The sequence below is a fragment of the Apodemus sylvaticus genome, chromosome 1 (genome assembly GCF_947179515.1).
Source record: "Apodemus sylvaticus chromosome 1, mApoSyl1.1, whole genome shotgun sequence".
Classification (NCBI taxonomy): Eukaryota; Metazoa; Chordata; class Mammalia; order Rodentia; family Muridae; genus Apodemus; species Apodemus sylvaticus.
The window spans coordinates 27,575,632-27,598,031 of NC_067472.1; the positions used below are offsets into that span (position 1 = coordinate 27,575,632).

Consider the following 22,400-nt stretch of genomic DNA (forward strand, 5'->3'; position numbering starts at 1 on the left):
CGGTCCTGCACCTGAGGATTGGGGATCATTGCAGAAGAGAAAGTGGAAAAAATAAAAGGCAAAATCAATAATAAGTTTTGTATGAGGTTGTGTCTTCTGTAAATGTCAGAAGCACCATCCCTACAAAGTCCCCAACTTAACTGTTCAAACATGAGTGGACAAGGACCACACGAATGGGCATGCTGAAGTGGAAATGCTCAGGGGTTCTCAACCTTAGACAAAGAACTATAAGCAAATAAGGATGGTGATAATGGGTACTATAATATTCCCCAGGAAGTGTACACTAGTTGGTTGTGCAATACCAAATGATACGCCCTGAAATCATTCACAAACAAGTTTCCATACTCATACTGTGCATGCATGTGTGTGCTACAACATGGATAGATAGATAGATAGAGAGATAGATAGATAGATAGATAGATAGATACATACATACATACATACATACATACATACATACATACGTACATACGTACATACATACATACATACATACATAGATCAATGCATGGATGGACATGTAGATAGGTAGACAGATATATATATATATATATTTATATATATATATCTTCATACACACATACATACATACATAACAAGATGGTGTATAGATAGATGGTAGACAGATGGATACACAGGAACAAAGGGGAAAAGGAGGGATTGGGAAATATAGTGAAAGAATAAGAGAGAGGGAGATATTACAGGGGAAAAGAATCCCAAAAGAACTGGTATAAAAAACTCTCAACCCAAACTCAGCTATCTTTTCAACTCATTTCTAAGCAAAAACAATGAATATTTTTATATGTTGCAGATTTGGGATAGTTTCCTATAACTAAAACAGTTTGCCTTTATTTTCCTCTGTATATTTGTGTTGTTGGGATAAGGCAATTACTGTGTCTTCTTCATCTACCAGAATTTCGTTTTGAGAAAGAATCTATAGATGAAAGTTCTTGGAGAGGTACACTCTCAGATGTGCTATCCACCACCTTCTAAACTAGTATTGTACAATGAGAAACACTTATGAGCTAGTAACAATTCTTCTTGAGATGGCACAGTGTTTTTCTTATGTGTTCCTACGGTTGTGTTGTTCACATGTTTATAATTTTTTTTAAATTTCACTATTCCTGTACTATAATAATTGAGCCTGATGATGTATTTATGACAGACATACTCCTCCAACATGTAGCATTTTATTAGCATTATTCAATTGATGATGATAGATGGTGGTCTGTGACAAGAGGGGCTACAGTGTACATTTATTTATTGTAAAATTGTTCCTTATATTAGCCTCTCATTTTAAATATAAAGTTGATAGACTTTAATCAAAATTACATGTATGTATGCTATAGCATGATCTTCTGATATATGTATAAGCTGTGGAATGGCTGCATCAATCTATGAATGTGAATCAGCTTGACTACTTATTTATTCACAGTAACAAACTTTCACAATCTTCTCTTTCACTAATTCTCGGTATTACTGTCTTCATCTTCCATTGTCATGCATCTATAAGTAATGTTTTAAGATAGGGTCTTGCTGTATTGTTCAGTCTGGCCTAAAATATGCCGTGCAATCTAAACTGGACTGCCACTTTTCATCTTGGGACAGAAGTGTGTTACTGCCCATGCCTATTCTTTAAGAATAGCCGTTGGGCAATCTCAAGCTTCCATCAAGAATCCAGTTCTTGATCAGTGTATTTTGTGTCTATCAGAAGCTGCTTGGTGTGTGGAGTTTTTGCACAGCTCTAAATCTAGAGAGATCCGTACATTGGCAGGGCCTTCCCCCCATGTACACACCTCCTAATAAGTTTCTATTTACTAAACTAACTAGAAAATCATTTCAGGATTTATTTCAGATATTTTGTCCAGAATTTAGTTCTCTATCTAAGGGAAAGAAATTTATTCAAAAGCTAATCTTATTTATATGTTATTCCTTTGTTGTGCATAACCTGTGGCTATCAATTATAAATGGATTAAAAAGTGACTTCAGAGCTGAGCTTGCTGCATACACCTGAAATCCCAGAAGGGAGGCTGATGCCAGAGAACTGTGTATTTGAGACTAGCTTCCATGCCTATCTGGGCTATACTGGGAAACCCAGTGTGAAAACAAGAACAACAGCAACAATACTGTCTGCAATAGAACAGTATTTTCTCAGTCTGAGAGACTCTTCTGAAGGCTGAGAGAAGGGAAAGTCTCAGTAGCAGGTAGTGACCACCTGTGTCCTTACTGCTGGATGAAAGGGCATTTCCTCAGGTATCCCTGAGCCCCCATAAATTTGGACCATCAACTGCTAACTGTGCACAGACCTCAACTGGATCACGTGACTGGAAGAAGAGTGGGAGTTCCTAAATATACTGATTATAGTTGATTAGCTCAGTGCAGCCACAGATGCTAAACCAGATGTGTTTTGAGACCCTTTGTGCATTCATAATTTTCTATCATCTTAGCAGCAGAAGAATATTGAAAAATCATTTGAAATTTTCATCCATGTGCATAATATATATTGATCATATCTATCCTCCTGCCCTTCCTTCTGTATACCCTAGGATTCCCCAAACTGTTTCCACCTGATTTCTTTGGCCAGTTTTTTCTAAAATCAATGCCATGGTCTCTTCAGAAAGGGATGTCGAGGTCTCATGAGCTACCCCCAATCATAAAAGAAGAAACACTGAGATTTAATATTCCTGGACTATTTCTCTGTCCCTTACCACCACACGCACAACTCTATTTTCTTTTCTTTTCTTTTCTTTTCTTTTCTTTTCTTTTCTTTTCTTTTCTTTTCTTTTCTTTTCTTTTCTTTTCTTCTCTCTCTCTCTCTCTCTCTCTCTCTCTCTCTCTCTCTCTCTCTCTCTCTCTCTCTCTCTCTTTTAGGAGCTAAGAACCTTTATTAAACACAAGGGCAAAAAAATTAAAATGCTTAATGGGTAATTTTTAATCAAGCAACAACAATGAAACATTGGATACAAACAATTTAAACATTTGAAAAGTACTAAATGTTAAGGTTATTATCAGTACAAATGCAGCTCTGACCACTCTATTAATTACTGTTAGAAAGCAACAGGGTCTTAAGCCTACATTCTATATTGCTGTGAGACAGAGAAGCACATTCAATTTAGAGTCTAGGACAACAGAACTTAGTAAAAACACAGGCCAGAACATGGTGCCCTTTTATGCTTCAGTGTGTTGCCGTAGCATACCTGGGAAAGAGACCTGAGCACCTCACTCTGCAACGACTGCATTTTCATTGAAACGTTTATAGGTGTCTTTTCTATAATTTCAATTTGGCATACATGTTAACTGTATGATGATTGATAGGGACACACATAGAAAACCACGGTAAAATAGAAGAATGCTGTGCAAAGAATATTCTAGAATTAGGTGACAGTTAATCCTTCAGGCTTAAGAGACTACTATAAAATGGAATTAAGAAACTAGACTAAATTTTGTTGGCAGGTGTGATATATTTCAGAGAAAAATTGTGATCAAACATTCTCTGTGAGTTTTAAGCCCCATTTCCCTACATGATTAGAAATAAGGTTGTGTCACTGGAAAATTCTATGGCTAGGATGAGCAGAGAAGTCAGGGAAAGAAAGCAGTTTGCTAAAGAAACAATCAAGAGCAACTTGTCACCAATCCTTTGCAGGAAGGCTCCTGCTTATCCAGTCCTTTCCTCCCCATAAGCACCACTCCACAGCACACCTCTCTCACAGTGCAGAGCTGAGAGTCTGCACTCTGACACATTCCAGTTGTCCCCAGGCTCACAAGATTTCAGGAAAACACTGCCTATGCCCCAAAGTCTGTTCCCACCCAAACCCCTAACCCATTCAGTTTCTCATTTTTCCCTGCAAAGGCCAAGATTCCAGCAACATTTCCTATTACAGGTTACGATCTGTGTTCTGTATTTGCTAGTTAACTTCTTCCTTCTCGGTGGGGTTTTCATGTCTGGGAAGCTGCATGAAATCCTCTAGGGTTGCTAGGGCTTCAGACTTCCTGTGACACTCCTGGAGGTTGCAATAGTGCTCATACAGTACTTCTTCCTCGACACAAGGGCTCTCCTTGCTGAAGACCATCTGATAACATCTCTTTACTTCTGGGAAATCGCTGAGATCTGAGTAGGAGTTCAGAGGACTTTGCCTCCTCTGAAGAGCTTTATGCATGTACTCCCTTGTTAATCTTCTCAGTTCTTCCATCCTCTGTCCTCTCTCACTGTTGTCAGCTTCTCCTGTATTCTGCAGCTGCTCTAGTATGTTCCTGTAACGGCACATGACCAAGCAGTAGAGGGGACTGTTGTGAACTGTGGATCTCACTGCTTTTCCAAGATATTCAGTAGCTCTGTCTAGGTTACCTCTTTCCCTGTAAAACTTAGCAGCCTTGTGGAGGACCTCCATCTGGTTAGGAGCCTTTTCCAGGACACCTTTCATCAATCTGATTCCTTCAGCTTCTTCTCCCATCTTCTGCAGTTTCAGGGCCAGGAGAACTTTCACACACTGGTTATGAGAATTCAGCTCCATGGCCTGCTTCAGAGCATCCTCAGAGACCTGCTTCTCAGGTCTTTCTTCTAGGCGGTACATGGCAATGGCCATCCCAGATGAGCACTCTGGATCCTTGGGCTTCCCTTCCAGAGCCTTTTCAAAGCACATTTTGGCTCGTTCATTTCTTCCACACTTTAGGTGTGTCCATCCTTCCTCACAGTCAAGGTCTGGGCATTCCATGCTGTAAGGATTTGCAAACTTTTGGCAAACTTGTATCACCTTGTCAACATAAGCCTGAGCTTCTGAGAGATTGCCCATGTGATAGTAGATCCAAGCACAGTTTCCCCAGGTGACCAGATGTCAAATTTCTGCTTGATCATCATGCTCCAGCTTCCGTAAATCTTCAGCTTGCCCTAAGCATTCTGGGGCTGCCTCGTTTTCTCAATCTAGGTGCCTTATATAGGCCAATAAGTCATACATTGTTGCTTTGTATTCACAGTTTAAATGTTCGATCTGGTTGCACACCCTGTCTTCCATATGACTTGACATACTTCTTTCCTTGAATAAATTCCAGGTGAAATGCCACTTCAACTGTGGAAGGATTTTTTCCAGAGAGTCCCTGTTGACCTCACTGTGGAGAAAACATACATGGTCACTATGATGAGTACCTGCACATCTTGTGTATCTTGTGATGGTTAAGTTTACATGGTAACTGGACTGAGTCCCAGGACATTGAAAAATCAAACTCCTTCCTGTGGGTCTTGGACTCAGTTTACAGTGTTAGCTATGGGCTCTAATATATGTTGTTTTCTGGTGATTATTTTCTAATTCCTAATTTCTCAGCCCTAAAACACCCATTAAAGATTCCAGCTATCTTTATGTCTACAGGCTTTCCAAACTTCCACCTGTCATCTCTTTGTGGTAGTTCCTGTGAACAGATTCACACAATAAGTGTAGGAGGCTAAGGTCACATGATTTCAACAGGCTTGTTTGTTAACACATAGGGAGGGTGCTGTCTGGGGATTTATTGTTAGGATTCTGTCTAAGCTCCACTCCACAGTTACCTGGCAACAGCTAGGTGTTCCCCTCCCCAGAGTTATCTGTCAATAGCCATGTATGCCCCTCCCCATAGTTACCTGGCAACAGCTAGGTAGGTCAGACCTACTATAAAGGGGGCTGCTCAGCCCCTCCTCTCTCTTATCTCTCTCTTACCTCTCTCACTCTCAGCTTCTCTCTTGCCCCTCTTGGGCTCTCCTCCCCTCCCTCCTCTCTCCATGTGTTCATGGCTGGCCTCTGCTTCTCTACTCTCTCCCTCTCTCTGCCTTTCTCTGCCTCTACTGCCCCCTTAACTCCCCTCCCCATGCCCTGAATAAACTCTATTCTATACTATTCTGTCTGTGTCTGGTCCCTCAGGGGGAAGGGATGCCTCTGCATTGGCCCGCTGAGTCACTCTCCTCCCCCACAACACCATAGAACATATTCTCTAACCTCTTTATCTTTTTATGATCACAACCCTTATCTACCTCAGAGAATAACCTGAGAGAGATGACCAAATCCAGTCTTGTGATTGATGCTGAAGGAGTGAACTTCCAGACAAGGGGACTCACAGCAGAACACACTGTGCCAACTGCAGGCACCTGCTCATTCATATTGTTACAGCTCTTCTGATAACAGAGATACGGATTTGCAGTTCATTCCTGAGGCAGGAGGCCTTATTCCCAGGCCAGCATGTTCAAGGTTATAAAAAACACAACTATGCTGTTTTACTTCAGAAAAATGTCTGCGATCATCATTTCACCTAATTATTCTCTAGAAATTGAGGAAGACTGCAGTCATTTCTGTGCCCCTTCCCACATTTGCTTCTTGAAAAATGTCAAGATGTTTCCATGTCCCTTCCATAAATTTGTTACATCCTCAAATATACATAGGGAGAAAAATTTCATTCTCTGAAAGATGTGGTCAAACATGTCCTAAAATCCTTCTGTGGTCTCAGATTGGTCCCTGCCTTGAATTCCTGACTTGGTTTCCCTCAACAATGGACTGCACCTTGGAAACTAAATAATCCCTGTACCCCTCAAGTTGTGTTGGTCTGTGTTTCATCAGAGCAACAGGAAAGCAAACCAGGACAAAAGTCAAGGCAGAGTGAGTGTGTCCCTGTGCACCAGAGGTTTAATCTCAGACATGTAACATAAAGAGAACAGACATGTGATGCTGCTCTTTCTTATCAGTACTTGAGTCTAAAACAACAGTAAAGCTCCAGGTGAACCAGCGCGTAGCTTAAAATGTTCCATCATGTGTTATTTATAAACAAACTTTATTATCTTTCCAGAACTTCAAATGACGAATCTCGATAGACTTAATGCATGCGGAGCATTTTTTTCATTTTTAAATTTCATGGAACATTGTTACAGCTGTTAGAATATTCAGTTTTGTTGTAGGAGATATTAAAAAAATGAATGTCCCACAAACTCTCTGCTGTGGTGATGACCACCACAGATTCTTTGGAGTGGTCTTGGCCACTTTAGCCGCCAACTTTCCTCACCCATGAGGCCAATATCAGCACTGGCAGTTATATAACTGGCAGTTATTGTCCGGGCAGGGTGCCCCTCGATTCTTTTGCTTCCCTGCCCCCACTTCACCCCCTGACTGCCAGCTCTCCACCATCAGACCCACATTTTACCAACCAATAAATCCAAACCTTTTTTAAAATTTTTATACATACTTTGTATTTATTTATTTTGTAACTGATCATTTTGTTATCCATTTCAGCTGTTATTTTCTTTATTTTTTTATAGAAATTTTCTTTATTTACATTTTAAATGCTTTCCTCTTTTTTCCTCTGAAAAGCCCCTATCCCATTCTTCCTCCCCCTGCTGCCTAACACACCCACTCCTGCTTCCCTGACCTGGCATCCCCTACCCTGGGCCAATGAGCCTTCACAGGTCCAAGGGCCTCTCCTCTCATAAATCAAAACTCTTAATGCTTAATTAGTTAGCCAATTAGATATGTGTATATTAAACTCACAATTACAAGATGTCAAATTACAATGATAAAAGTCTTATCTCAATATTTCTAACCTTAAGAAACATGTAGAAAAATGTCACAAGCCATTGTTCATCAACTCCTGCTGAGACCTCTGTACTCTGTGCCCATGAGCCTGCTCTCTCTCTCTCTCTCTCTCTCTCTCTCTCTGAAACTCCAAGCTCCACCCTCTTTTTCCTGTCCAATCACAGACCCTCTTTGCACTCATGCAACTGGACAGGAAAGTTCCTGTGACAAGTTTTAACAATCTATGAATCCTGTGTGTTTTAACTACTGAATAAAATATTCATATATACATAAAGACAAGCTGATCCCAGTAGAGAAACATTTTTGTATCTCAGAGTGTGGCCGGCAGTCTCATACTGGGGCACTTGACTGTGGATTCACACTAACCTTAACATTTAGGCCCTTCAAGGTCTACTTAGGAAAGGGCAATTATCAATTTTTTTGGTGTGTCTGTAGTTTTTTTTTTTCAGAGTTAAAAGAATTATTTATATCTCTTGGTATGCCACATTTCTAATGGAAGAAAACAACTCAACTCCAACACCCATGCCATTTCTAAGACCTTGGCTCCTGAGCAGATGGATGGACATCCTTTGTATGTAGAAAAAGGCTGGGCAATATCTAAAAGAATTCAAGGACGCAACACTCACCCACAGGAGGAATTTGGCTGCTTTGCATAAATACAGAACCAAGTCCAAGACAAGCCTCCACTGGGGGGTGATTAAAGAATTGCTTCTGTGGAAACTATTTTAAAGAAATAGAAAGTGCTCTAGGCTGTTTGCCAAGATCCTGAAAATACACCCCCTCATCAGGTCCCTCTCTCTCAGACCACCCCACAGTCTAGCAATTCAGGTGCTAAAATCTGATAGCAGGGTTCCCCAGCATCCTGACAAATACTATAGTCAGAATGAACAGTCCAGGAGGGGTTAAGTATTTTGAATGGCAGCTTGGTAAGGGATTTCTTTTTCCTTCCAGCAGTAAGCCAGGCACCTGTCACTAGTATTAAGCACCTGCTTCATCCAAAGATGCTGAAGGGACCTGGTTTGCAGAGTCCACTTTCCCCTCAGAGTCTTTATCAGCTTGCTGACCTTCTCCATTCTCCCGAAGAAATGCCAAGATGCGCAAGGCCTCAGAATCAGATCCATCATTACGAAGCCGCCTTAGGGCAATTCTTTGGAGTTTGTCTTCCATCTTTTCTTTTGGCTTTGTTTTCCGCTTTATTTTCACTCCCTCCATATAGTGGTAAATGGCCTTGTCTTCACGCTTCATCTGAAATAACTGAAAGTTCCCATACCGAAGGTGGAGTAATTGTCTAGGGCCAGGAGGGAGGTCCTTGTTGAATTCTTTCTGGAAGTAATAATCGGCTTCTTCATTCTGATATATCATGGCATAAAGTCCAGCAAGGAAGCTACAGGAATGTTCGAGCATCTCCTTGGTTTCCTCTGCTTTCCGTAAGTGATTCACGGCTAGTTGTATTAGTTCCTCTAATTTCTTCCTATCCCCATTAAAAGCAGTTTCCCTTGTGTTCAACATTTGAAGGACTTTTGACCTATAACAGCACCCGATATAGTAATACACATAAGCGTTGTTTGGCAGGACTTCCAAAGCCTTTCTAAGCAACTCTATAGCTCTGTCTGTGTCAGTTATCTTTACAAAAAACCTGGCTGCAATGAGCAGTGTATCTATTGCACTTGGGTCTTTCTTTAAGGCTTCTTCAACTAGCTCCTTTGCTTGGTTTTCCTGTGTCTCAACAAGCTTCAGTGCCAAGAGGACTTTAATGTAAGTGTTGTCAGGAGACAGATTAACGGCTTGTTTCAGAGAGTCCATATAGTTATTCTTTGCTGGCCAGTCGTCCAGACGGAACTTTGCAATGGCCCATCCAGAGGTGAATTCCGGGTTCTTCGGGTCCTTTTCCAGAGCCTTCTCGAAACACACCTTCGCTCTCTCGTTTTGGTTCTTGGTACACTTTAGTCGGGCCCACCCCTCCTCACAGTCAAGCAGAGGATTCTCAATCCTGTAGGGGCTGGAAAACTTCTTGCAGACCTGTTTCACCTTGTCCAGATACGCCTGAGCTTTTGAGAGCTGGCCCATGTGATAGTGGACCCAAGCGTAGTTTCCCCAGGTGACCAGACTTTTGATTTCTACTTGGTCAGGATGCTGTTGCTGGATGAAGTCTTCAGCTTCCCCTAAGCATTTCAGAGCCTCCTCATTTAGACCTCTGCGGTGCTTCACATAGGCCAGTATGTTGCACATGGTGGCTTTAAACTCACGGTTCTGAAACTCGTCCTTGTTAAACACCCTGTCCTCAAACTCATCCAAGGACTCATCTTCTGCTATCAGGTTCCAGGTGAAGTGGCATTTTAGCTGCCGTAGACTGCTCTCCAGTGACTCCTTGCTGGCTGTACTGTGAGACAGAAAGAAAGAAAGAGTCAGTCTGGGGACATGTCACCAGTTCACTTGGCCAGGAGTGAGATCCCAGGAGATCTTCTTTTTCTAAATGGTGTTAATCTAACCCTGACCAAAGAACATGGTCTCCTTTCCTTTCTTTCAGTGTTTGGCATGTCTGAATTACTGCATGGGGAAGTGAGGGTTTGCACATTATAGGCAGTAGGATCTGCAGAAGGTGGAGAGGCAGCCCTAGGTGAGGTTGGGTTTCCTTGAAAGACTGCTTCTGGGAGCTAGCACTTCTCTTTGCTTTGGAGGGTCTTTGGGCTCCCTTGAACCTCCTGCATCCATATTCCCACTTTCATTTTATATTACACGTGCTCTAGTCCCTCTCTCCCCCTCTCTCTTAATGCCTCTTTTCTGTCTTCTCCTGAGTCCATCTCTACTTTCAGGACAGCTTACACACATTTGCATGAATACATATATGTTAAGCTAAGATTTATGTATGAGAGAAAACATGCAATATTTGTTTATCTGAGCCTGAATTTTCTTACTAATATAATATTTTTATAGTTCTGACCATTTTACTGCAAATTGCATAATTTCATTTTTCTTTTAAAAATACATTTTAAATTAAAATATAATTGAGTCTCTTTCTCTTTCCCCTTCAGCTCCTCATTTGTCTCCCCTCCAACATCACTTATTCTTTCCCATCCTCAAATTAATAGCCTCTTTTTCTTTGATATATATGCATATATATGCATATACACATATATGTCTATATATGCATGCACCTATAAATATATTCTGCTAACTTCACCTTTTATGTGTATATGGTTTTAGAACTGAATATTTTGTATTGTCCTTTCATCTCCCTGTCCCCATTCTCTGTCCTCAAGGCTCTGCTTCTGTCTGTCTGTCTGCCTTTACCCCTTCTCCAGGTTCTTACTCCCCTCCCTTCCCTCAAATAAACTCCTTTTATACCAGATCTGATGCATAAAATAATTTCTCAGGGAACACATTGTCAAGGGCTTTCCATATACCTCCTCACCACATTATATGAGCTAGTTTCTTCTTGTGCTCTATTTAGTTAGCAACCCTATTGCAATTCTGAGATTAATTCAGCAATTACATATAAGATTCGAATTAGCAGAGTTAGTAGTCTATATACAACCTTAACTATAAAGAAATCTAAAACGTGAATACTTCTGTTAAATAATACTCTTATTAGATGCTCTTAATTTAATCTTGCAGAGAGAGGGATAGAAAAAGAGAAAGAGAGAGACAGAGACAGAGAGACAGAGACAAAGATAGGGAGAGACAGAGAGAGAGACAAAGACAAGGAGACAGAGAGACAGAGAATTGCCAAGAGCCTCTTCCCCTGACACATCTTTACAAGAAGCCCCTGCTAGATCAGACAACTCTCTCTAATCTCAGCTCTCAGTATCCAGAGGAGTGGATCTGGCCATGCTGGGGGAAAAAGCTGGAGCAACTTTCTGACTTATTTACAGGTATAAGGAAAGATGTAGAAAAAGTAATACACAAACTCAAAACAGGGCTGTGCTCTCTTGGGACTGAGGCTGTTTAGGGTTTATATCTGTCATCAAGGCTGACTACAATTCCCACACCACCAGTAAAAGTAAAGACTTACCTCATGACTGCTGTGTAACTGTCCACTGTGTCAATGTGCTCAGAGCAGGGCTGCAGACGCTCTCTAGACAACCTCTTCCTCTGCCTTCTACTGAAGTGCTGGAGATCCATATATATAAGAGCAGCTTCTGGTTTCCTTTCCTGTTTCTGTGCAGCAGCTGACCCCAATGAATAGAAATTGAAACCAGAAAGTAAAACTGATATCACTTTTTGGACAAAAGTGTTGAAAAAGAGCCAAGCCTTTCAGGGTCAGGCTGATGTTCTTGATCTGCTAAAGGGAGAAGGGAACCTTTATATACACAAACACACACACACACACACACACACACACACACACACACACACCTCATTCTCACTCTCATCATCCTTGTGATCCAGGGAAGGAAGAGTTTCTGTTTCCCAGTGAGGGGGGGGCAGGAGAGGGGAGGGACTGGGGGGGATGGGGGGTATTAAGTGCACACAGCTTTACTAGGCAGGGATTCCAAAAACAGAAGTTGAAAGAAAGAACTCACAGCTCCAAGCTTGAGCTCTGGTATTCATCTGTCTGCATTTCTGTGCTACTCTCCAGGGGAGATTACTCTCTGCCCTGCTTTAGAGTCTCCTATTTTGAACTGAGAACAATACTGCTGCCAGATCATGGTGATTGAGTCCATGATCATGGTGATTGAGATCATGGAAGATTGAGTCCAGGAAGGAGATGCTCTAGAATTGACCATGGCACCTAGTAACTAGTATAATTAGGAACCAAAATCATTGACCAGAGACCAAAGAAGCAAGCTTTGGATGATTGCTTTTTCCAGAGCCTTAAGGCATTCTAGATATTCCTGGCTTCCTTGGGATGTACCCATGGGCAGCTTGCTAGTTAACATGTGCTTATCCAGATGTGCAGCAGCTGTCATTGCAGGCCTTGCCCTTTCCTTATTTATGCCTGTGTTGGCTAATCTTGGCAGTCTGCTTGGCTTAAAACACATTTCTGCCTGAGTCTGTGGAAATGTTTCCAGAAACACTGGGAAATGCGAAAGCAAATAAGATGGAGAAGGCCTCCATTCAGTGTCAGTGAAAGGGTTAACTCAGAAACTTTGAAAAGGTCATAGAACACTGGCCCCTCCCAGAAGGGAGAAGCTAAATCACATTCCTCAAACCACAGGGAGGTCCCTACTGCTTCCCTCATCCCCTAACAACCAATTAATTTAAAGGTAACACTGTTTTGCCAATCATATTGTGCCTAATGGCAGCTGCCTGAGAACTGTATAAAAGGCCCCTGCAGCCCAGAGTGCTGGTCATTCTGTCTCCATGTACAGGGTGGCCCCAGCATGCTGGATAATGATAAAAATCTTTTTGCTTTTTGCATCTATTCCTGACTCCATGTGGACCACTCAGGGGTCTCTCCAGTAAGTTAAGACTCCCTGAGTCTTACATCAGCAGCACTGTCCAATAAGATGAAACTGAAACACAGCATTAGAGGGAGCTAAGCATGTGTGCCCATGACCAGCTCTACTTGACCACTTGAGCATTTGTAATGCTGCCCTCACCCATGAACACAGGACTCCAGTCCTTCAACCCTTGAACACTAACTCCTACCAGGAACTCTTCAGGGGTTCTCCAGGCCTTGGCCCTAGAATGGAATACCACCATTGTTCTCAGGCACCCAGCTACTTGGCCTGAGCAGCCACTGGTTTCCTGGCCTCTCTACAGATGGACCCTGGGGAACTATTCAAACTCTGGTGATGGAAAGCAGCCCCTATTGTAAGCTCTTTGGGAAACTCTGACCTGTATTATATTCTTGAAGACAAAAGAATTACAGAATATAGAGACCCAAAAGCCAAAAGGTAATAATTCAATTTCCTGATACCTTTAACATAAGGACATGATACTGAACAGTAAGTAGTCTTCAGAGCAACTGAGAACATTGAATTACCTTACTTAGTCTTCTTAGTTATTGTGGGCTTTTCTGCCAATGGTGGAAGCACATCTGTGCTCTAACTCATTTACTTTTAGCTAGGCTATATTATTTACACTGATCGCAGTTAGAAACCTATATTTTAATTAGCCAATAATGACAAGTTCGGGTTCAGTTTATAACTTTTTATATATGATTTAAGTATATTTATTCAGTTGTATTTATGTGAATAAAAATGCTAAAAAATAGGGACTGGGAAGATGCTCACTGGGAAAAGCATTTATCATACAAGTATTAGGGCATAAGTTCAGATCCCCACAGACTATATAGAGCTAGACAATAGTACACAGGTCCACACTTCTGGAACTGCTATTGTGAGACAAGAGACTAAACACTTCTTTCAAGGGCTTCGGAGTCAGATAACCTGGCATATGCAGAGAAGAACAAGAGAAATCCTGTCTTAAACATGGTGGAAGGAAAAAATTTGGCTCTTGCGGTTGTATTCTGACCTTCACGTGTGATGAAGCACACTTTACTTAACACCTGTACACACACACACACACACACACACACATGCATGCATACACACACCCATACACACACACACACACACACACACACATACATACACACATACATACACACACACACAGAAGAAAAAATGAAATGCAGAATTAGGAATTCTATGAGCTTGGTTTAGGTTTTAAATTTGCACTACAAACTGTTGGATAAAAATATTGAAGTTACAGAAAAGCACTGGATGGGGAGATGAATCTGGAGAAGTTGTTCTCATGGGTATTATGTTCTGGAGAGCTCAATGCCCTCATTTACCCTTTAGAAATTGCAGTGGCCTATGTCTCTGTGAAATGTTACCATGGTGAGGGGACAGTAGCTGAGGATGCGACAGCTGATCTAGTGGCAGAGAAAGTGTGATAAATGGAAAAGTAACCAACTGACTTCTGTTTTTAGAAAAAAAAAATCATTCAATGAAAGTGCTGATTGATCTGGATGCTACAAATACTTTTGTCTTTTCCAGAGAATGTAGGCCTTGGGCTGATGTGGTCTCAACTGGCCTAAAAGGGTAGACTAGCGCTGTTCTCAGAATGAGGAAAGCCATCTTTCGCAGTTATCTCAGCAGTAGATGGTGCAATGGAAGCTTTTCCTGTCTCTGGCTGGCAATTAGTAGCATTGGCAGCACATGGAAGAATGGGAAAGAAAAGTTCTCAGGCTGAATGGACCCAAAAGTTTCTTGTTAACATTCCTTCCAGATCCCGACAATGTACACACAAGTCTATAAGCTCTATAATCTATTGACTGTGAGTGAAAAATACTTCTTACTCATTAAAATGTTGGTTCTTAAGCCATTTCTCAAGACTTCTAAAGAAATTGAGTCTTTTCCTTGAGTCTATGTAAATACTGTTTTACTGATGTTTTGTTGTCTAGTTAAATGGGCCAGATAGCCCAGGGCTGTTCACACTGGCTGTGGAAGTATCATCGAGTTTCCAGATGTGTTCTCTGGATCACACCATGGTCAGCTTATGAAAGTGGAATCTCACCTGCCCCATTTCCTTCTGTTCTCACTGACAAATAAGTATGCTTAAAGTGGTCGTCCAAGTGAACTTCAATAATTTGTGTAGGCAATAAACCAGTTTTGCATTTCTATTTTCTTCCTCAAAACTTATTATTAGTTTTATTAAATGTGTCTTCCAAAGGGGCCATGGAACGTTATTTTTTTCCAAACCCTTTTTTTTTTTTTGGTTTTTTTGGATTTGGTTTTTTCAAGACAGGGTTTCTCTGTATAGCCCTGGCTGTCCTGGAACTCACTCAGTAGACCAGGCTGGCCTCTAACTCAGAAATCCTCCTGCCTCTGCCTCCCAGAGTGCTGGGATTACAGGAGTGAGCCACCACCGCCCGGCTTCAAACCCTATTTTTAATGACAGTTCTTGAGTGTTTTAACCTCCCTTGCAGCCCACTACCCACCAAAGTTAGTGGGAACTAGCATTCTGCCTTAGCTCCACCCCACAGTTACCTGGTAACAGCCAGGTATGCTCCACCCCACAGTTACCTGGCAACAGCCAGGTAGGCCTGGACCACTATAAAAGGAGTTTCTTGCTCTCTTGCCCTCTTGCTCCTTCTCTGTCCCCTTGCCCCTTCCCCCTGTCTCCCCATTCCCTTACTCCCTCTCTTTCCACATGCTCCTGGCTAGCCTCTACTCCTCTACTTCTCTACTCTCTTCCTCTCTCTGCCTTTCTCTGCCTCTACTACCCTCTTAACTCCCTTTCCCATGCCCTGAATATTCTATACTATACCATCCTGTAACTGGTCCCTCAGGGGGAAGGGATGCATTGGACTCACCACACCTCCATAGAACATATTCCCCCTTCTCTTTATCTTTTTATAAACACATCAGTGGGAAAGAAAGGATATGAGTGAAGTGGACCTGTTTAGAAAGGTTCTTTGGAGGAACTCAAATCTGTGCTGTCTGGAAATTGGCAGTTTAGTTTACAGATCATCAGTGGCACTCAATCCACTTGTAAACACTTCACAGATACACCAGCAGTACAGCTCAGTAGAGTCCAGATAGCAACACCAGTGACTCTGAAAGACTCCCGAATCCTGGAAATCCTCACTCAAGACTCAGGATAGGAGGACACTTCAAAAAATTCACGAGAGACTATCCTTGATGCAAACACATGAAGTTTAATTCTTCAGTACACTGGGGCCACTCTCGTGTCCCGCACAGAGGCAGAGGAGTTCGACCTCGCACAGCTGTAGTTGGGGGTTTTTGAAGAAGACTATAAAGAAAAAGGGGAGGGGAGGCTCAGGCAGTGATCTATGTCATAAGGAATGGGGAGATCAAGCAGAGCAGCAATTCATGGCTCAGTGGAAGGTTACTTTGAGCAAGGTGCCAGATGTCTCAGGAATGTGGGAGCTAGTCCTTGGAGTATGGAGTTCTCAGAGTAGGGAGTGAGCGCTAGTCCTTGGAGCAATGGAGAAGGGCTATCTTATGGTTGATGGGGTTTTTTTAGGCTGAGAGCAGAAAAAACAAGTTGCTCTGTGTTTTTAATTGCTAGCGGTCTAAAAATCTTGAGTTGGGGTCTCTCATCTTGACCTAGCAGAGACAGCCAGGCCTCAGTCTTTGCTCAACTCAGCAGGAGGGACTAGGAGGAATGCTAAGAGAAGCTCTGTCTCTATCACTCTGTGGAGTCCTATTTATACCCTCCAAACATCATGTGTCCCCATGTGCCTTGCCTCAGCACATGCATTCAATCAGCCCGAGTCCACAGAATCTTGAAAAATGGCACCTAACTACACAATGTAAGGCGAACCATTACATTCATGTTATTAGCAAGGAACCCACCCACATGTCCTTTCTTGTGCTTGCTTTAACAGAACATCCTCTCTCCTGTGTCTGCTTCAGTGGAGCATCCATTCACATGTCTGACTAAGCCTTTCACACCTGTGTCCACTGAAATGAAATGTTGTTCCTTCACGTGTCTGCCTTAGTAACTTTTCAAAGAACCCTGAAGTTTCCACTTCAGGGCCATGTCTCAAAGACTTGATTGCCAGTTGATGGGCCCAATGGAAGGAAATTAGGTCATTGATGGCATGCCTTTAAAAGGGATTTTTGGGGTAGTAGACTCTTCCTGTCTCATTCTTTACTTCCTGGTCATCACACGACAAGAGCTTCCTCTGCCCTGTTCTCTCCACTATAATGTGTTTGCTGTAATGAGTTACCATCTTTTCTACCTTTAAGTTGGTTATCTTGGGTATTGTGCTACAATCATAGTAACTTAACTAACACAGAAATAAACTCAACATCATTTCTTTAGGCTGTGGTTCAAATGTGTCACCTGAAGTTCAGATTAGAAACTTGATTCAGATATGCTAGCATAGTGAAGAGGTGTCTGGTGGGAAGTGGGGTGTGGAGGCATAGGAGCCAATGATCCAGGATATATGAAGTAATACTGTTTTCATGGAAGCAGGTCTGCTAGTACAGTAGTTGCTTCTTTCTCTCTCTTTCAACCTCCTTTCTCTTTTACCTTGAGATTCCTCACCAGGAATGTTTTTGATTAATATACTCCCTCAATCTCCTACATCCCAGCCTTGTGAACTGTGAGGATATAAATTTCTATACACTTTGTGTTATCTAGTCCATAGCATTCCAGTATAAAAGAAAGGGAGACTAAGAAAGTTCTTTTTCAGAGATTTTAAAAAATATGTATATTTTGAGTATGTGTATGTATGTGTGGGTGCCAGTGAAGATCATAAAAAGGAATTTGTTCCCCTAGAGCTGGCCCTCTGTAATAACAGGAAGCACTCTTAACCACTGCTCTATTTCTCGAGCCTACTAAGAAACTCCTTAACAGTTATTTCCCCGCCTTTGACTGGGAATTTGGTAAAACTGATGACTTTTCTATAGCCCTAAGTGAAGGAGTCAGGGTTACTAGGATGAAGGATTTAGCAGGATGAAGGAGTCTGTAGGATGATGAAGGGGCTTAAAGGTGGGAGTATAGGTTGTTACATAAGTGTGGCTAGGCGGCGTGGGGGAAGGTGTCCAGGCAGGCCCTTGCCTGGGCACCTCTGCCCCTGAGGGACCACACACACACAGACATGGTATAGAATAGAGTTTATTCAGAATAGGGGATGGGAGTTAGTGGTAGAGAGAGAGAGAGAGAGAGAGAGAGAGAGAGAGAGAGAGAGAGAGAGAGAGGAGGCCGGCCATGACCACGTGGAGGGGGGGGGAAGAGCCCCAGGGGCAGAGAGGTGAGAGTATGTGGGAGAGTGGTGAGCAAAGAGAAAGAGGAGGAGCAAGTAGCCCCTCTTATAGTGGGCCAGATCTCTGGGGCGGGGCATACCTGGTTATTGCCAGGTAGGTGTGGGGTGGAGCTTAGACAAAACCCCAACACTAAGCAGAAGAGAAACTAAGAATAAAATTTATGTTGGGGAAATTGACATTGTTCCTGATAGAACCCTAAAAGTAGTTGTTTCATTCATTCATTTACCATCCATTCATATAGTCAATAAATGAGTAGAGAGTGCTAGGCACTTTGCAGGTGCCTTCTATGCACTTGTAATGCATCCGTGCACAATGTCTCTGACTTCATGGAGTCTACAATCTACCAGGAAGACAAGTCAATACACAGGACTATTATGGACTGAATTATGTCCCTCTTTTCTCCAGAAAATTCAGACTGTTTAGCCTCTCTTTTATGCAAGTATGTGCAATAAAGAAACTGCTCATATGACTGCTCCATGATGTGGTTAAGGTTTTTACTGTAGAAGAGATGGGAGAGAGAGAGAGAGAGAGAGAGAGAGAGAGAGAGAGAGAGAGAGAGAGAGAGAGAGAATCTGGAAGAATCTAGAGCAGAGAGAGAAAATGTAGATTGCCTATGGTTAGCATTAGGGAAATGGGAAGATGGGAGAGAATAGTGGAGATGGTGAGATATTGCACAGTAAGAGAGGCAAGAGACAAGAGTAAGTGGACAACAAGAGGTATACATAGGTAGATGGATAGATAGATGATAGACAGATGAAAGACAGATGGATGATAGGTAGATTGATATATGATATCATAGATAATATCAGATAATAGATATATGATAGGTAGCTATAGATAGATAATAGATATAGATATATAAAGATAGATAATAGATATATGATAAATACATAGACAGACAGACAGATAATAGATATGTGATAGGCACATAGATGAAAGACAGATGGATGATAGATAAATAGACAGAAAGGTAGATGAAAGACAGATGGATGATAAGATAGACAGATAGATAGATAGATGAGTATAGTGAGAAAAACAAGAGCAGAGAATAGCAGGAACAGGCAGGTTATAAGAAGGATGAGTAGCTGACATGAGGGAAGCCCAGAGCTGGAATGGGTTTAGGGCAGAAGGAGAGGTGAGAGTGGCCAAGATGCTGGCATAGACTTTGAAATATATAGCAGGTACTTGTGATGCTGATGGAGCTCAGAGGCCATCATGGGCTTTGATAGTCATATAGGTGCCATGGATAGCCACATGTCCCTTCTCCTAAAGGTAAGGGAAATGACTCCTTCTGACACATGGGAATTTAATTGGTTCACAAGTTCCTGAGCAATTCTGTCTTTAATCTAACCATCAGAAAACCTCCTATAGTCCTATATGGTCCTCCTATAGTACCATTTCTTGGTACAAAAACTGCCTTTTGCATTTTAGACAATTGGAGTTTCCTTTCTGCCTGTCTGACACCAATGTAACTTAGTTTGGAATATAACCCTTACTTAAGTGACTAGGATTAGTAAGGTTATGACACCAAAGGGGAAACTATAATCCAGAAAAAAATAATTACAGCAAACATGACAAAGATCATTTTGATAGCTAAAAGCTGTATTCGTTAAGAAAATTATAATGTGAACAGGTAGTTTAAAATCTAACAACCCATAATAATGCAAAAATGCCTATTGTACAGATAATATTTTAATGCTAATTAAAGCAATGTAGTTACATGTTTCCTAAAAACTCAGTGGCATCAAGTATGTGGAAATGAGAGACTTTCACAAGAGGATGCCAGGAGGATGTGTAATGCAGACCTCATAGGGCATGGTGGTAAGACAGGGTAAGACATAAAAATATGAATCTTAGGAACGTGTAGATCAAATATCCAGTCAAAGGTATATGTGTGCGTGCGTGCGTGTGTGCATATGTGTGTGTGTGTGTGCGTGTGTTCTTCTATGCATCGATGTTTGGAAAAACTATTTGTTAGGAAATCTACATTTAATGGCTAAGTTTTAAAAGAACAAGACAGGGTGATCAGTAATATAGGAGTCACTGAGTGAGCTTCAGCTGGGATTCCCACCTTCCTTGAAGCTGACTGTTTTTAACACAAATAATTGACTTAGCTACAAAATGAATCTGTACTGGAAGAGTAGAAAAGAAGTAAGTGATAAAAGAAGAAAACAAGGGCATGAAGAAGAAAAAGAACCAGGAAGTAGATGGAAGAAATAGAAAGATGGACAAAACAAGTGGGAAGAGATGAACTGTTTTATGTTCACGTATGGCAACTATTAGGTACAAGCACCCCAGAAGGGCGGTCCAGCTAACCTGATCTTAGGTGAAAGTCTTGACTCAGCTCAAGCTGAACTGGTAGAGAAATAAAACCTCAGGAGCAGCATTCCACAGGATTTTCTATCTGCCAAAAGGATCCACTTTTGGTATCTCCCGTTTCCCTTGCCAGAGTGGACATCTGGCTCTCTGTTAGCACATAGCTATGTTTCTATATCAAAGCTCATGCTAATCTCCAGATTCCTCTGGTCCCTACTAACATATACCTATCAGGAATATCAAGGCCCCCAAGTCTCCTGGCCCCTCTTACCTTTTCCACTACGTTACCTGCCAGGCTGTTCCAGAGTTCAGTTCACTCCCCTCTGCACTGGTTCTGCTCTCTTACAAGACTATGTGGAGAGACAGGGGAAGGGAAAGGGGAGAGAAAAGAGCCCAAGAGGGCAAGAGAGAAACAAGAGAGAAACAAATAGGAAAAAGGAGTAAGAGAATAAGAGAGAGAAGAGGGGCTGAGCAGGCCCTTTTATAGTGGGCCAGGCCTACCTGGCTCTTGCCAGGTAATTGTGGAGAGGGGCATACCTGGCTGTTGCCAGGTAACTGTGGGGTGAAGCTTAGACAGAATCTTAACAAGTATCATGTGTCTTCCATTTTGAAAAAGCAAAATCCTAAAGGGTGACTGTTTTGGTTGTGGATGATGATACAATAGCAATATAAATTCTTCCTTATGTTTCATTTTTAGTTTCAAAAGTTTCTTTAGTGCACTAACAGTATTTTTACCTTGAAGAAAGTCTTCAATGAATCTAGTTTCTTTTCTTTTATAAAGACCACTGAGGATTAAGGGCAAACCAGCAGGAGGCAGATAGGAGTGGTGGACAGATTGGGCACCACCTGATGGAGCTGGACTTTTCTGGGGAATTTGGGCATTTTAGAAATACAGATTCTGGCTTATCAAGGCACTGTGCATCCTTAGAGAAGAACTATCTATGTCCAATTTGGAGTTCATAACAATTTATGCTACCTTTCACTAATGTACATTTGCATTTAAAATAACTGTGAAATGCAAAACAAAAAAAATAAGAGCTTGTAAGAATATGTTTGTCTAGCTTGTAGTCTTAACTGATGAAAGTGTGGTGATACCACAGAGTGAAGCAGAGTTGCCCCTTCCTCTGGGCTCACCTCAGCCATGTTTCTCTTCATTCAGGCCACTTATGGTTGAGACTCTTCTAGTGTCCATTGCAGACAGGCTGTGTAACTCTGAAAGTGTCTTGGAATTAAACACAGCTGAATTGACAGCAGAGACTTTCTGCTCTCCATTAAAACGTGTCAAGCATTTAAGCAGATATCAAAATCCAGCACTCTTGAAAAAAATTGAGGTTTTCAAAGATACTAGAGCCAATTTCAAAGAAGAATTAATTCAAGAAAAACAGCAATACAGGCTTTACCTAGTGGTCCCAGGCTGGAAGCTGCTCTGTTCTCCTCCGCTGTTGCGGCCAAGACAGATTTGCTGCTCAGAAATCCACCTAAACCAACTGTAGATTCCCAAGAGAAGGAAACATGGGGCTGTTGATAAAGGGTGACCTCACATGCATTTCCAATATGAAGCAAAAAATTATCTTACCAAAAGTGAAAAAAAAAAAGCTTTCAGCCTCATTGGCTTCCTGTTGAAGGAAAAGGATGCTTCAGGAGCCTTGAACTTCCTGTTTGTGAACTCAGCCAGAACTGAATGTTTCAGAGGAAGTGTAAGAAAACAAGTTTAAAGGGAGTTAAAGGGAGAGAGAACTTTAACTAGAGGGAGGATCAGAAGTGTAACACGAGAGAACTAGAGATCTAAAGTGGCTTTTTGATACAGAAGATGTCAGGAGAACAGTTGTCAACACTAATTAATATTAATAAT

At 41.7% G+C, this 22,400-nt stretch overlaps 1 protein-coding gene and 1 pseudogene across 7 annotated transcripts in view; both read right to left on the reverse strand.

Annotated features, from left to right (window-relative positions):
• Ifit2 (interferon induced protein with tetratricopeptide repeats 2) overlaps positions 1-22,102 on the reverse strand; it is a 130,653-nt gene extending 108,551 nt beyond the window's left edge. For 2 of the 7 annotated variants that reach the window (XM_052186807.1, XM_052186806.1), the window contains exons 1-2: positions 11,554-11,683; positions 8,528-9,921 (exon numbers count right to left, since the gene is read on the reverse strand). In XM_052186807.1, coding sequence (XP_052042767.1) covers positions 8,528-9,921; positions 11,554-11,663 — 1,504 coding nt within the window. In that variant the 5' untranslated portion in view covers positions 11,664-11,683. Of the gene's footprint in view, positions 1-5,017; positions 5,104-7,549; positions 9,922-11,553; positions 11,684-21,948 lie in introns of those variants that run through there. The other 5 variants (XM_052186804.1, XR_007978616.1, XM_052186805.1 and 2 more) reach the window with 5 other exon arrangements.
• On the reverse strand, positions 2,909-5,021 carry LOC127688376 (interferon-induced protein with tetratricopeptide repeats 3-like; annotated as a pseudogene).
• Positions 22,103-22,400: the final 298 nt, after the last annotated feature.